The following is a 12,132-nucleotide window of genomic DNA, read 5'->3' on the forward strand; positions in this document are numbered from 1 at the left end:
AAGTTTCACAGTGAGTAGTGATGTTACATTAGTCAGTTAAAATGAGGGAGGAAGACATTTTTCATGAGAGAATGTTATTTCGGACTTCATATTTTGTGGTTATGGCCGATAACTGGGGCAAGATCAGCAAACAACAAGAGTGGACGAAAGAACAACAAAAGAAAAGCTGATAGGTCATTCAACAGATTTTAAAGGATTCAAAACCAGTCCTGAATCAATCTTCCTCCTGGACCGGCATGCATTTTTGCCTATTTTATTCACGAAATACATTGCGGGACGTGGCACACAACGTTTATCAGCAGCTGCAAGATATGACAGCATGAACCATTATCATCTGTTGGGCACAGCGAACGGAAATCAAATTTCCTGTGTTGTGCTTCATCGGTGACTCACTCACACAACAGCAACCAGTTAATATGCGTGGCGAGGTTGGTGGTCAGTCTGTCCAGCAGACATCAGCTGTTGATTTTCTCACTGAATGTTGTTATGCGCATTTGCGTGCGAGTTTGTGTTTCCCTCTGAAACCATCTGTGTCTGCGTTGCTTGCTATCGTTGCCTGCATGGCTTTGTGTTTGCAAATGCAGAGTAGACTACACGGCGGCGTGCTATTGGAGGATGCAAAGTTATGGGGTTTGTACATGAGCTTGTATTCGTGTTTTAGGGTAATCTGGGGACAATCTGGACAATACAGTTGTTTCCATTTTGTGGGTGGATGCTGATGAAGTGGATGATGTGACGGAGACACTAAGGAATCAATTCAGCCTCTTATGGGTTTCGATGTTTGTATTTATTACACTCCGGAGGAAATAAAGCAGAACCAATCACCCCGTTGGAATATCTGAGTATATGTGCCATCTTGTGTTTCTGCTCCCACAGAACAGGTGTCCGTCCCACAGGAAAGTGGGCTAAATCCTGTGCACCTGTGTTCTTATGAAGCAAAGGAATTTCTCCTCGGCATAATCCTCTTGACGATTTTCAGCCCCTTGCTAAATAACTCCTCCTTTTTTCCCCTCTTTCTCTCATCCCCCCCCCTTTCCTCCATCTCTCCTCCCACTTCACCAACACCCCCTCCTCCTTTTATTTCTCCCCCTCTTATCTTGTTCTTTCTCGTCTCTCTTATTTTATTTGCCTCCATCTCTCCTTCTCTTCTCTGTATCCAGGGAATCGCCTCTGTTCTGCAGCGCAGGTCTGACAACGAGGAGTACGTGGAGGTCGGGCGCCTGGGACCCTCTGACTACTTTGGTGAGTGGCTCTGGGCCGATGAACAAGAAGTCAGTTTTACAGCATCTGAGTGCATTAGAATTACACATTGAGGACATTAAGGCTGAAATCGAATTTGTTTAAAATGCTTCCTACAACATTAATTGTCATCCGTGCACAGATCATGCACATCAAGACATTGTTTTACAGCTGAAAACAACAGTTTGCGACGTCTCCTCCTTCCTCCAGGTGAAATCGCCCTGCTGTTGAACCGTCCCAGGGCAGCCACCGTAGTCGCTCGTGGTCCGCTCAAGTGTGTGAAGCTGGACCGGCCCCGCTTTGAGCGCGTGCTGGGGCCGTGCTCAGAGATCCTCAAGAGGAACATCCAGAGATACAACAGCTTCATCTCCCTTACAGTGTGACATGTCGGCCCCTCTGGGCCCCCCCACCAGCAGGGGTGGGCAGCATCAGCATCAGAGTTTAGGTGCGTGGGTGGGAATAGGTGAGGACATGGGTTTTACATCCACAACTACAGGGCGCTCATTTTCTGCCTTTTTTTCTCCATTTCTTTCGCTGTTCTTTTCTTCTTCCGATCTTGTGCACTTTGACCTGTGCTGTCACGTAGCTTTATGTCAAAACCAACAGAAAATCTGAACGAGGACAGAGATAATTCAACTCATTAAATACTGTTAATGAGTCATATATATATACAGGGCGGCAACTGTATGTGATGCATGCTTCTAGACTGACCGAGAACGGCATTTGCACTTTCATGAATTTATGAAAGGTACGGATGAATTCAGGAAATAAGAAGGATGTAAAGTCATGTTTTACGTACAGTGGGAGGAAGTGAATACACGTTTCTTTTTGGCGCCGGCTGTTGTTTGCCTTTTCTTCACTTCTGGGTGTGAGACCCGCACTACACAGACCCCTGTTTCCCCTAAAACGTAGCTGTACAGGTTGAAAGAAAAGTAAATACTCCGCCGTTTCTTCTTGAATGCTTCTTAATTAAGTGTGCTTTTACTGCTGTTATCAGTTGGGGGTTTGCTAAAGGCAGTGGGGGTGTTGAGTTCAGATTTTAATATTATGTCAGCCAAATTAACCAACTAATTAGTTTTTTCTCAAGAAACCGTCTCTGTGCCATTAGTTGTGGGATTCCAAAGGAGCAGTAGTGTTATCAGTCCAGTCCGCACACACACACAAAGAGAGTCTGAAACACGCTGACGTGAAACACTCAACCACACTGTATATGCTTACACTGTCTCAGGACAATTTCAATCTTCAACACAAACACACACGGGTCTTTTCTGGCGCTTTTGATTTTGTTCTCTGTCATATTGGTAGATGAAAGCTTTCGCACCACTTTAGAGTTTTTTGAAATATGACTTCTATGTTTATGAATATATATTAAAAAACAGAAGTAAAAAATATACTTGTGTTGCTTTCCTTTGATCGACTGTGTTTTGTCAAACTTGCACAACTGACCCAGCGACTGATGTTGTATAAAATGGGACCTGAAAATTCTATATTCTCTATATGTGCTCTCTCTCTCTCTCTCTCTCTCTCTCTCTCTCTCTCTCTCTCTCTCTCTCTCTCTCTCTCTCTCTCTCTCTCTCTCTCTCTCTCTCTCTCTCTCTCTCTCTCTCTCTCTCTTGAGCAAATAAAGATAAGCTTCTGAAATCCTCTTGATTTAAGTCATTATTTTCTCTTGATCAGCTCCTCCTGTGAATGTGACTCCTCCTCTCCTGACTGGAGAGGAGGAGAGGATGCTCTCTTTCCCTTTATCTCATCTCATGCCCACACCTGATCTCCTCTACACATTATATCGCTATTCATCTGTTTTCTCCAAAGCGCAAACTGTCCTCTTCAATCTCCCTTTTCACATTTTCACCCTACAGGTACCTCCTCTCCATCCTGGCCTGCCTCTTCTCTGTCTGGCTCCGTCCACTTCTCTGCTCTCCATCCTTCTTACATTAAGCCAAGTGTCAGTCATCCGTCAGTCTGAGCTGATAGAGTTCCTCCCAACCAGTTAACACCACAGTGGACTGAAGCCTCTCCAGCTTTGACACATTCCTCTTCATCTTAATGCCCACTAAATCAACGAAGGAATGTGCCCCCAACTCCCCAACATTCAGTTGAGTCCCCTCCTCCCCTCATATACACACACATGCACTTCATCGCTTTGACAATACACACACAAACACGCAAGTATTGCTCCTCCATCTTCAAGGATTTGGGGTGGAAAACATGTTAACGGTGACTATTTTATCAAAACGTGATTTATCCACATGCATGTCGTGCATGAGTCCTCTTTCTCTCTCATGGACATGCTTACGCTGTCTGTCGTCACTTATTTTCAGACTACGATAACATTTTAACACTGCTGACTAACAGGAATTAACATTTCACTCCTCTCAACCTGACGACCTTTGAAGAGGATGCAGCTGATGTTTCCAATCATCCTAACTTGAGAAACAGAAGGTCATTCTAGATACCCAAAGGGAGGATGGATGATTATTAAGTCAAACTACTGTTTCTGAACTTTCAGAATTGTCTCCCAAAGAGGCTTTGAATGCAATCGTAGCAGGTACTGAGTCAGCAGAGCCATCTCAATGGCTACCAAGCTTCATAAGCAGACCTTGAGCTGGGGTTTTGTCAACCAACCACCATGTTCGTCTCTCCTAAAGAAAGCCTATTTGATATAACTGGTATCATCAGAATGAAAACTCAACCTTAGCTGACCTGTGTGTGTGTGTGTGTGTGTGTGTGTCCAGAGCACCTGATTAGACAGGGCCATTACTGTGCCATCCTGGGTGGGCTAGTTGAGGACAAAACCTGGCACTGTCGCATGAGCAGTAAGATGAAGCCTTGATACCATGGCACTGGGCCAGTGTTCATAAAAGAGAGCGCAAGTAAACACACACACACTTTCACACACTCTTTTACCAACTTTTAATTTCGGTCACTCAGTTCTGTGTTTGGGTCCTTTATGCTTTCATGGCTTAATAATCCGTCATATGGCTCCTGCAGGTCCCACTGTGCCAAAAACATTTCGCCAGCTGAGCTGACATCAGTTCAGGTAATGATCACCGGGCTACAGGAGCTCAGCCATCAACACTCAGGGGTCAACAACAGCCAAGTAAAAACACCTTTTTCAATGTGGTAACGGATAAAATGTCTGAAAAGTTAAAGCTTCTCAGTTGTATTCAGTTTTACATGGAGCACTGCAAAAATGTTGCTTGGAGATCCAATGTTGTGGCTGATATATGACGTACATGTACATGTTAAATGTCCAAAGTTGGTTTGCTTTTCATATATAATCGTGTAAAAAAATGTTTTTCAGTATAAGGACATATTACAAGAACTGCCTCCTTATTTTCTCCGAAGACAATAATTTTCTGTTTTTAAATCTATTGTCTTTTTTGCTGTTTTGTTTTTTAAGTCTGATTATGCAGATCAGAGAGACAAATCCAGCAAGTACAGAAGTGAATAACCTCACCTGCACCACCGTCTCCTCGAACCCCTCCATCCTTTTTTTCCCAGCTGCTGCACCGTGGCTCTATAACAACTTCCAGCTCCTCCCACAGCGGAGTCTATTTGCCGCGAGACTCCTGTGCATTTGTTGTCCAAACAAACAAGACGGCCAGACTCTGTGACTTGGTGGGGAGGAGTAGAAGGAGGAGACAGAAAGGATGCGGAGGATAAAGACGATGATCATGCAGGAGGAAGAGGAATGCTGTGCCAAATTCATTGACCTCTAACATGCTCTCCTTTGGGTTTTAAGTGCACCCCCGAGTGGTGTGAATTCCACTGAGAACCAGGCAAATATTTTTAAGAATTTATTTCCAGCATGGAAACGTTTTGCCTCCTCATTTACAGGATGGCTTCCTTTGTGGATCCCTCCGAAGTTTTATATAAAGATTGCCAAACATTTACCAGATAAGATGGCTGGCAGTGATTTGGTATGTTTGTGTGTGTGTGTGTGTGTATTTGTTGCATCATATAACTAGACACAGTCACCCATGATCTCATGAGAGGATGTTTTATTTGGTGCTGCATATTTAGATCTGGCACAGTGAGTGTAGCCCCCGGGCGTGCAACCCTCACCCCCTCTCTTTCTCTTTCTCCCTGATTCTCTCTCCTTTGTCCTCTCCTCCTGCTCTCTGTGTTCCCATAGCTGCCATCTCTGCTGCTTTCTATCCCTTGTCTGGGGAGATCCTGGCTAATTAAAATGCCTGCCAACACAAGGCTACAACCTCCATTGATTCTCCCTGCCTTCTCCCTCCTCCATGATCCCCACACCCTGGTGAAAAAAAAAATCAACCCCCAACCGCCTGCTAATGACCAAAGCCTTTGATACGCAGCTCTGTTCTTGTCTTTTCTTGATCTATTGGGTGTGGCAACCTGACTGTTCCAGAGTTCAGCCTGGCTGGGTCGGAGCTCTCGGTCCAGGGGCATCTCATCTCAGCCATGGTCCCCAATTCTGCTGCTCTGATTCTCAGCTCTAATCGTGACCTTCTCGGGTCAAAGGTCACCATCTAGGCCTGGTCACAGGTGATTGAGCAATAGTGAGGCTGATGGGATTGAAAGGTTAGAGGAGGAGAGGGGGTGTCGGGCCGAGGTCAGGGGGAGAAAGAGAGTCAAAAATTGGGTCAGGAGATCATCACAAGGTCCGGCTCATTTAAACAGCAGCCCATTTGGTCAATTATGGTTTTACTAGAGCAAAACAAGAAAAAGACTCCAATAACATTCTTGGACAGTTCGAAAAAAGTATCAAAATCGCTGACGAAAAACCAGAGCTACAGTTTTGTTTATTCCAGAAACTCTTCTTCTTCTTCTTCTTCTTCTTCTTCTTCTTCTTATTCTTCTTCTTTTGTGTTAGTCTCAGTCAGAGATGAGGAGCGGGCTGCAGATGTCTGGTAGACTCACTGGATTTTGTGCTGCTCTCTTTGGAGCCATCCTTGGGCAAGACACTCGACCCCAAACCGTAGACTGTGCCTGCGGTGTATGAATGGGTATGAATGATTAAATAGTCCCGATGGGCAGGTGACACCTTGCATGGTATAGCGTAAAATTCAAGAGTGACTTAATTATCTGCTCAGTTATACATTACACCACTATAGCGTTACATAGCAAATATTTGTTTGATGCTAATGCTCTGAATATAAAATGTAGCACCTTTAACAGGGCAATCATCTTCAATCAATTCTAAGTCGTTGAAATGATTGTCCCACTTCCTGCTGCATGTCTTTAAAGGCAGTTTGGAGACGTCTGACTGCCTCAGAGAAAAGTAAGAAGAAAGAGAGAAAGCAACAACGAGGGGAAGAGATACCATCTATTTGTTTTTCTGCTTTTATTTCCCAAGCTTGTTGTCGTTCCTCATTTCCTGCTGGACGACGAGTAAATAATTCACATATATACACATGTACCGACACTGAGCCCGGGCCTCCCTGAGTCGCCTAGATTTTGGCCTCGGTTTCAAAGCTATTCCCAGCTAACGGAGCCTCGGTGACTCGCCTCCAAACTATGTGTAGAAAAAACAAACAATCAACCGAAATGTTCTCCGAATATTCCGCACGCTCGAGGGGAAAAGAATGGGTCAGTCGGATTTTTCTGAGCGAGATATTCCATCTTGCACATGACTCGGCAATCTCCTGCCCACATTGATTCCTACCCGGCACAATCCATCTCTTCACTTCGACTCTGACTTCACTCCCTGAGGAGGCAGCTCGGCAATTGTCTCAATTGTTCCTTTTTTTTCCAGTGCCTCCTACTCTCTAAGGAATCGTTCGGGTTTTGAGTGCAGATCATAAAAGTAGTTTTCACTCTGTTCTAATCACATTAGGAAGATGAAGGAATGTAATGAGTGAAAATTCCCTGTTGGGGAAATGGTCTCAAATAATGTTGATCGATATTTGGCCTTTGAGACATTTTTCATTATTTGCTCCCGATTTTTAAAGCATCTCATGTTTCAGAATCAATTGTCAGCTTTTGAGATGTGATGCTCCACTTTGTGTGTATTGACATACTTTCATATCTGGATAACATTTGGCATCTTTCCCAGGAATTACTAAGTTGTTGGACTCTATTTGATGAGAGCGCATCACTCAACAACTAACCTCACGTCCCAGAGGATTCACCTCATCCCCCAAAACACAGCCACCCCTCTGCAGGTGTGCAAAGTCACAAGGCAAAGGCTGTCAAGTGTCCTCTGATTTTCAGGCCACCCTCGACATCCACAACCCTCCAGCCCCCCCTGAAGGACCCCCAAATCCCTTCAATATCCCAGCTGCACCCTGAGCAATGCCCTTGGGCTGAGGCAGCGACTGGGGAGCAGAGCCACAGGGGTGACCCGGCTCTCCCTAAACCTTGCAGGAATGTGTGGATTTGAGTGAGTGCTGTAACCAGAGAGCACTCTCTCCCATCTTTAAGCCCATAATGGAGCCACTTCCTGTTGATAATCAGTTTGTTGTGATCTCTCTCTGCCTTGGGATTTTGACACTTCATCTTGAGTCCTGGGAGGAGGAGGAGGAGGAGGAGGAGGAAGAGAGCTGTTATTATGGCTCTGGTCTGTGTACCATAATGACAGTATGTGCTGGCATCAAAGGCTTGGGGACCAAAACAAGTTACTTCTCCAATTTGAGTCTAGATCCTACAACAAACTTTTGTGTATGCACATATGCACACACACGTGCATGCATGCACACGTTGCTCAATGTGCCATTCACAGGACAGATTGCTTGCAAACAAGTAAGGGGCTCTTGGAGCTTCCTTGAGGGCCAGCAGATTGGGATGTGAGATTTTTGGCACCGTCACTTTCCCTTTTTGTCTTGTTACTTTCTACTCTCGACTGTCATATAAAGGCAAGACCACCAGCAGATAAAATAATGGGGGTCTTGCTAAATCCATGCTGCCGTCTCATTTTTCCCCTCTCTTTTTTACTGCTTTTATGGCCTCCAATAATAACAACAACAACAACAATAAAGGAGCCAAAAACCTGCTTTCACTCTTTTTAAAAGCGTCTATCGTGTTTCTTCCAGAGGAGCGACCTGGGAGCTCGTTGGGGTAGGGGCGCTCACATTAAACACTGTTAATCGTTACCACGGTGCGTGCGAAATAGCATCACGGTACGGCCCGTAAACAAGGCAGGGCTTCTCTCCTGGAGGTTAAGTGCTTTGCTCAGTTAGGTGTGGTTGCTGTAGGAATGGTGCTGTTTTGATGGAAATCTTAAACTCAATTCAGGGCCCTGCTCCATGTCATAGCACACCTCAAGCCATATTGGGCCCTGGGGCTGGTGTAGGCATGGCAAAACGTTGAGTAACCAGGTGCACCAAAGTGGATTCTCTAACTGGTCGTAATCATCCTTTAATCCAGGGGTTTTCTTTTCGTGGTATCTTTTCCTTTAAGCCCTTGCAACCCTTCCTAGTCTCCTCAATCCTTCCCACCCCCTCCTTCCATCCAAGTCTTTCCTCTTCATCTCTGTCACGGATATCTAACGTCACTCAAGTCAAGCAGAAATCGCCCCTTAATCCCCCCCGATACAGAACCCTGCCCCCTCCCACATGCACATCACTACCATCATCATCGCGACCACCACCAGTTCCCCCCATCTCATCGTCCCTAAACCGTGAGCGTGGCGGCCTATATAGCTAGTGAAAGACAAGAGGAGAAGGAAGGGTAAATAACGAAGTGAAAGCCCCATCTGACATGCCAATTGGTGTAATTATGGGCTTATAGGCCCCTAATACATTTCTGAGGACAGCTTTGTGTGCCCCCTCTGAGAGCTGAGCTTGTCTGTCATGTCATAAAGGCAACTTGTCTTTGGCCCTGTGAGTGAGTGATCGATTTTGCTTAAGATATGTTTTATAATTACTTTTCATGAAAGGCTCTCGCATGGAACCCACATCTACTTTGTCACTCTTGATATTAGTTTCATGCTATTTGTTTGGATGACTTTTCTCTGCTAGTCAAAGCCATTTCTTTCCACTTCCCATTGATGCATAATCCTCTAAACTCTCATATATGTTTATTATGAGTATGTCCCTGTATATGTTTCATTCTTTAATGTACTCATTACTGGGCCAGATTTATGTAAGGCAATACCAGTCAACTATTTTCCCATTGGCACCAGCAAGAAAGTGTACATTTGTGTCACTTTAATGTCTGGGCTCTACACATAGACCTTGAATTTTCCTCCAATCCCCTTGGGACCACAGTGAGACAGGGCAGCTCTGTCTGCCCCTGTCCTTTCCACGTCCTCCTGTTCCGCCTTTGATGTCCCCCTGCCAAGAGTCTGATTTGTGGGTTAGCCGTGTGCTCCCCTCCCAGCCCCGAGCCCGCAGAACATGGGGGACGCAGAAGGAGTTCCCAGTGTTTTGGGGAAGTTGGAGTGCAGAAAGGAAGGGGGGAGGTTGGGTCAGACCACCACAGAGCCGGGGAGACCCCTGTCTTCCTCCTCGCCGGTTCCCACCGCTCCCCACCGCTCCCAACACGGCACACACATGTTGAAAAGGTCACGTCTTGATAGACAACAGAGCACCGGCAATTACTCTGTTATTTCTCAGTGGCTGGAAGTCCCCCGTTTTCTGTGTGAGTGTGTGTGTGTGCAGAAAGAGAGTGTTTTTTCGTTCATAGAGAATAAAGAGGCAGTGTTTTAAGGGGAAAAGGAGCCTTGTACAGGGGGAACTGCATGTAAGGACTTGTGCCCGAAATGCTTCATGTCTGTCTGTCCATTTGTGGAAATTGGAGAATGCACACGAGAGAGTGCAGGTGTGTCAGTGTTCGTGCATGCGTTTGTCTGTTCAGTGTAGATTCCCACACATAGAATGCGTGTGTAGGTTTGCTCATACCTGAGCCGCAAGACTGATTTTGTTTTTTTTTAAATGGGATTTCCATTCAACACCTGGAGCTGAGTCTTGTTGTTTGCTGCACACACTGTGCACTGTGCACACTGACCTAAATGGTCTGACCAAGAACTGGATGCTGAGGTTGCAAGGGCCGCGCAAAAACACACACGTACAAACACACACTCGGACTTCTTCCAGCGTCTTCCCAGTATTTTCTCTCTTCGGTGAAATTTCTCCTTCACACCGAACACCTATTTCTAGCTCTCTAAGGATGGCTTTCATGGAGGAGTGCAGAGGGAAAAAAGTCAAGGCATAGCTATGACAAGAGCAGACCACAGTTTGACAGATCTGGAGATCACACGGAGAGGATGCCGCGGCCCCTTAACAACCGAAGAGCGCTGCTGTAATGTATAATGTGTTGCAGCTGGAAGTTTGCCTTGCATACCTTGTACCACCAGCTTTTTGCATTTATGAGCGCATGTGGTGTAATTTTTGATCCCAGAGGTGGACTCAACTTATGAAAGAGCAGTTTGGGCATTGTGCCCCCTGAATGCCTGCACACCGATAGTGCCTGAAAGGAAAAGGGGTCCTGAGGGGTGCTGGGAGGCCCCACAGAGCACTTCATTGAGGTTGCTATGCATGTTGGAGAGATGAAGGCCTGTAAATGGCTGCTAGTAATTGTCCCTATAAAAGAGCAGCTGCGTGCTGTAGTAAGCTGCTGTACTTGGCGTCCCTTCGCTGCTTAATATTCAGGTGAACAAGCAGTAAAAGTGTGTGTGTGTGTGTGTGTGTGTTTGAGTCTTTCTCCGCGTGAATGTGTCTAGGCTGCTTGTTGCGTGTAGAGGTTGCCCTGGATATGCACTCTGCTCTGGATCATTTCCAAGTCCAATCTATATCGCTACCAGCCTCTGGAATGTATCTTTGCTCCTGGGAAATTTCACCTGAATTACTTACCCGTGTGTGTGTGTGTGTGTGTGTGTGTGTGTGTACATGAGTAACCAACCATAAATGTTACCGCTGTTTCTAATGGGCCTATTACAAGACACGAGCTTGTGTCAAATGACACACAGCTCCGCACTAAAGACACGAACACACAGCCCACTCATGGAATGAATTTTGTCATCATAGACACTGATGAGCTAGTTAGGGCTTCAGTTAGTGAGGCGTGATTCTACCCCCGAGGAGGAGGGAGGAGCTCTGCAAAGGACCTACCTGCTCCTTGTGTCCGTGACTCATGCATGCCCATGATATGGCTGCTGGGTGGAGCCGGGGGAGACACCAGGTTCAAAGCTGTGTTTGTTTCTCTGTTGCAAGGCAATCCACTCTGTGTTTGACATTATGAGGTGTCATAGAACGGGGATGCCCAGTGGAAAATAAATGTAGGTGGAAGGGCAATATAACAGTTGCAGGTATAATAGCGTGATTATGTGGCTATCAGCATATTGAGTTTCTATTGTTCGCTCTGCAATCTTTTTATGGCTTCCCAGCACACTGAAGTGTGAGATTCCTTGCTTTCATTGCAGGGTCAGAGTTCAACCGTGCTGGGATCAAGTTGAGATTGGGTTACGGATGAAAGTGCGTGTTATAACACTTACTGTACTGAAAAACCGGGTATTTTGTCAGGGCTGTATCAAATAATAAAAAGATATCACAGAAAAGAGCCATTTCTCAAGCACATTTAGGTAAAGCAAGATACAGGGTATATTTTAGGAATTCATTTGCTGGATCTGACTTCCCAGAGTCTTCTTTTGGTTAAGGATGATGATTAAATGCCTGTATCGATCTTGTTAAAGGTTGGACCAGGAATGATATTATTTTCAAATTATAATTATTTATCCTAAAGGTCAGGGATGTTGTATCTTACAAGTCAATTTTGGATGATACGAACAGACAGACGAAGCGGCACACTCCGATCCCCCAAAGGCAGTGCAACTCATTTCCCCCACATTCCGAGAAAATTCCCCCTTCTTTCCGACGCTTCTCTCACTGGGAACTATGTGTGGCCTCAGGGGGAAACGGGAGTCATCACGTAACTCGGATAACGTTCTCCCCGCAGCGTCTTTATGGTTGGATTTACTGTGCATCA

At 45.6% G+C, this 12,132-nt stretch overlaps 1 protein-coding gene across 2 annotated transcripts in view; it reads left to right on the plus strand.

Annotated features, from left to right (window-relative positions):
* prkar1b (protein kinase, cAMP-dependent, regulatory, type I, beta) overlaps positions 1–2,788 on the plus strand; it is a 57,761-nt gene extending 54,973 nt beyond the window's left edge. For both annotated transcript variants that reach the window (XM_079282265.1, XM_079282266.1), the window contains 2 exons: positions 1,161–1,242; positions 1,450–2,788. In XM_079282265.1, the coding sequence (XP_079138391.1) occupies positions 1,161–1,242; positions 1,450–1,622 (255 nt within the window). In that variant the 3' untranslated portion in view covers positions 1,623–2,788. The remainder of the gene's footprint in view (positions 1–1,160; positions 1,243–1,449) is intronic.
* Positions 2,789–12,132: the final 9,344 nt, after the last annotated feature.

Source organism: Melanostigma gelatinosum (genome assembly GCF_949748355.1).
Source record: "Melanostigma gelatinosum genome assembly, chromosome: 13".
NCBI classification, from domain to species: domain Eukaryota; kingdom Metazoa; phylum Chordata; class Actinopteri; order Perciformes; family Zoarcidae; genus Melanostigma; species Melanostigma gelatinosum.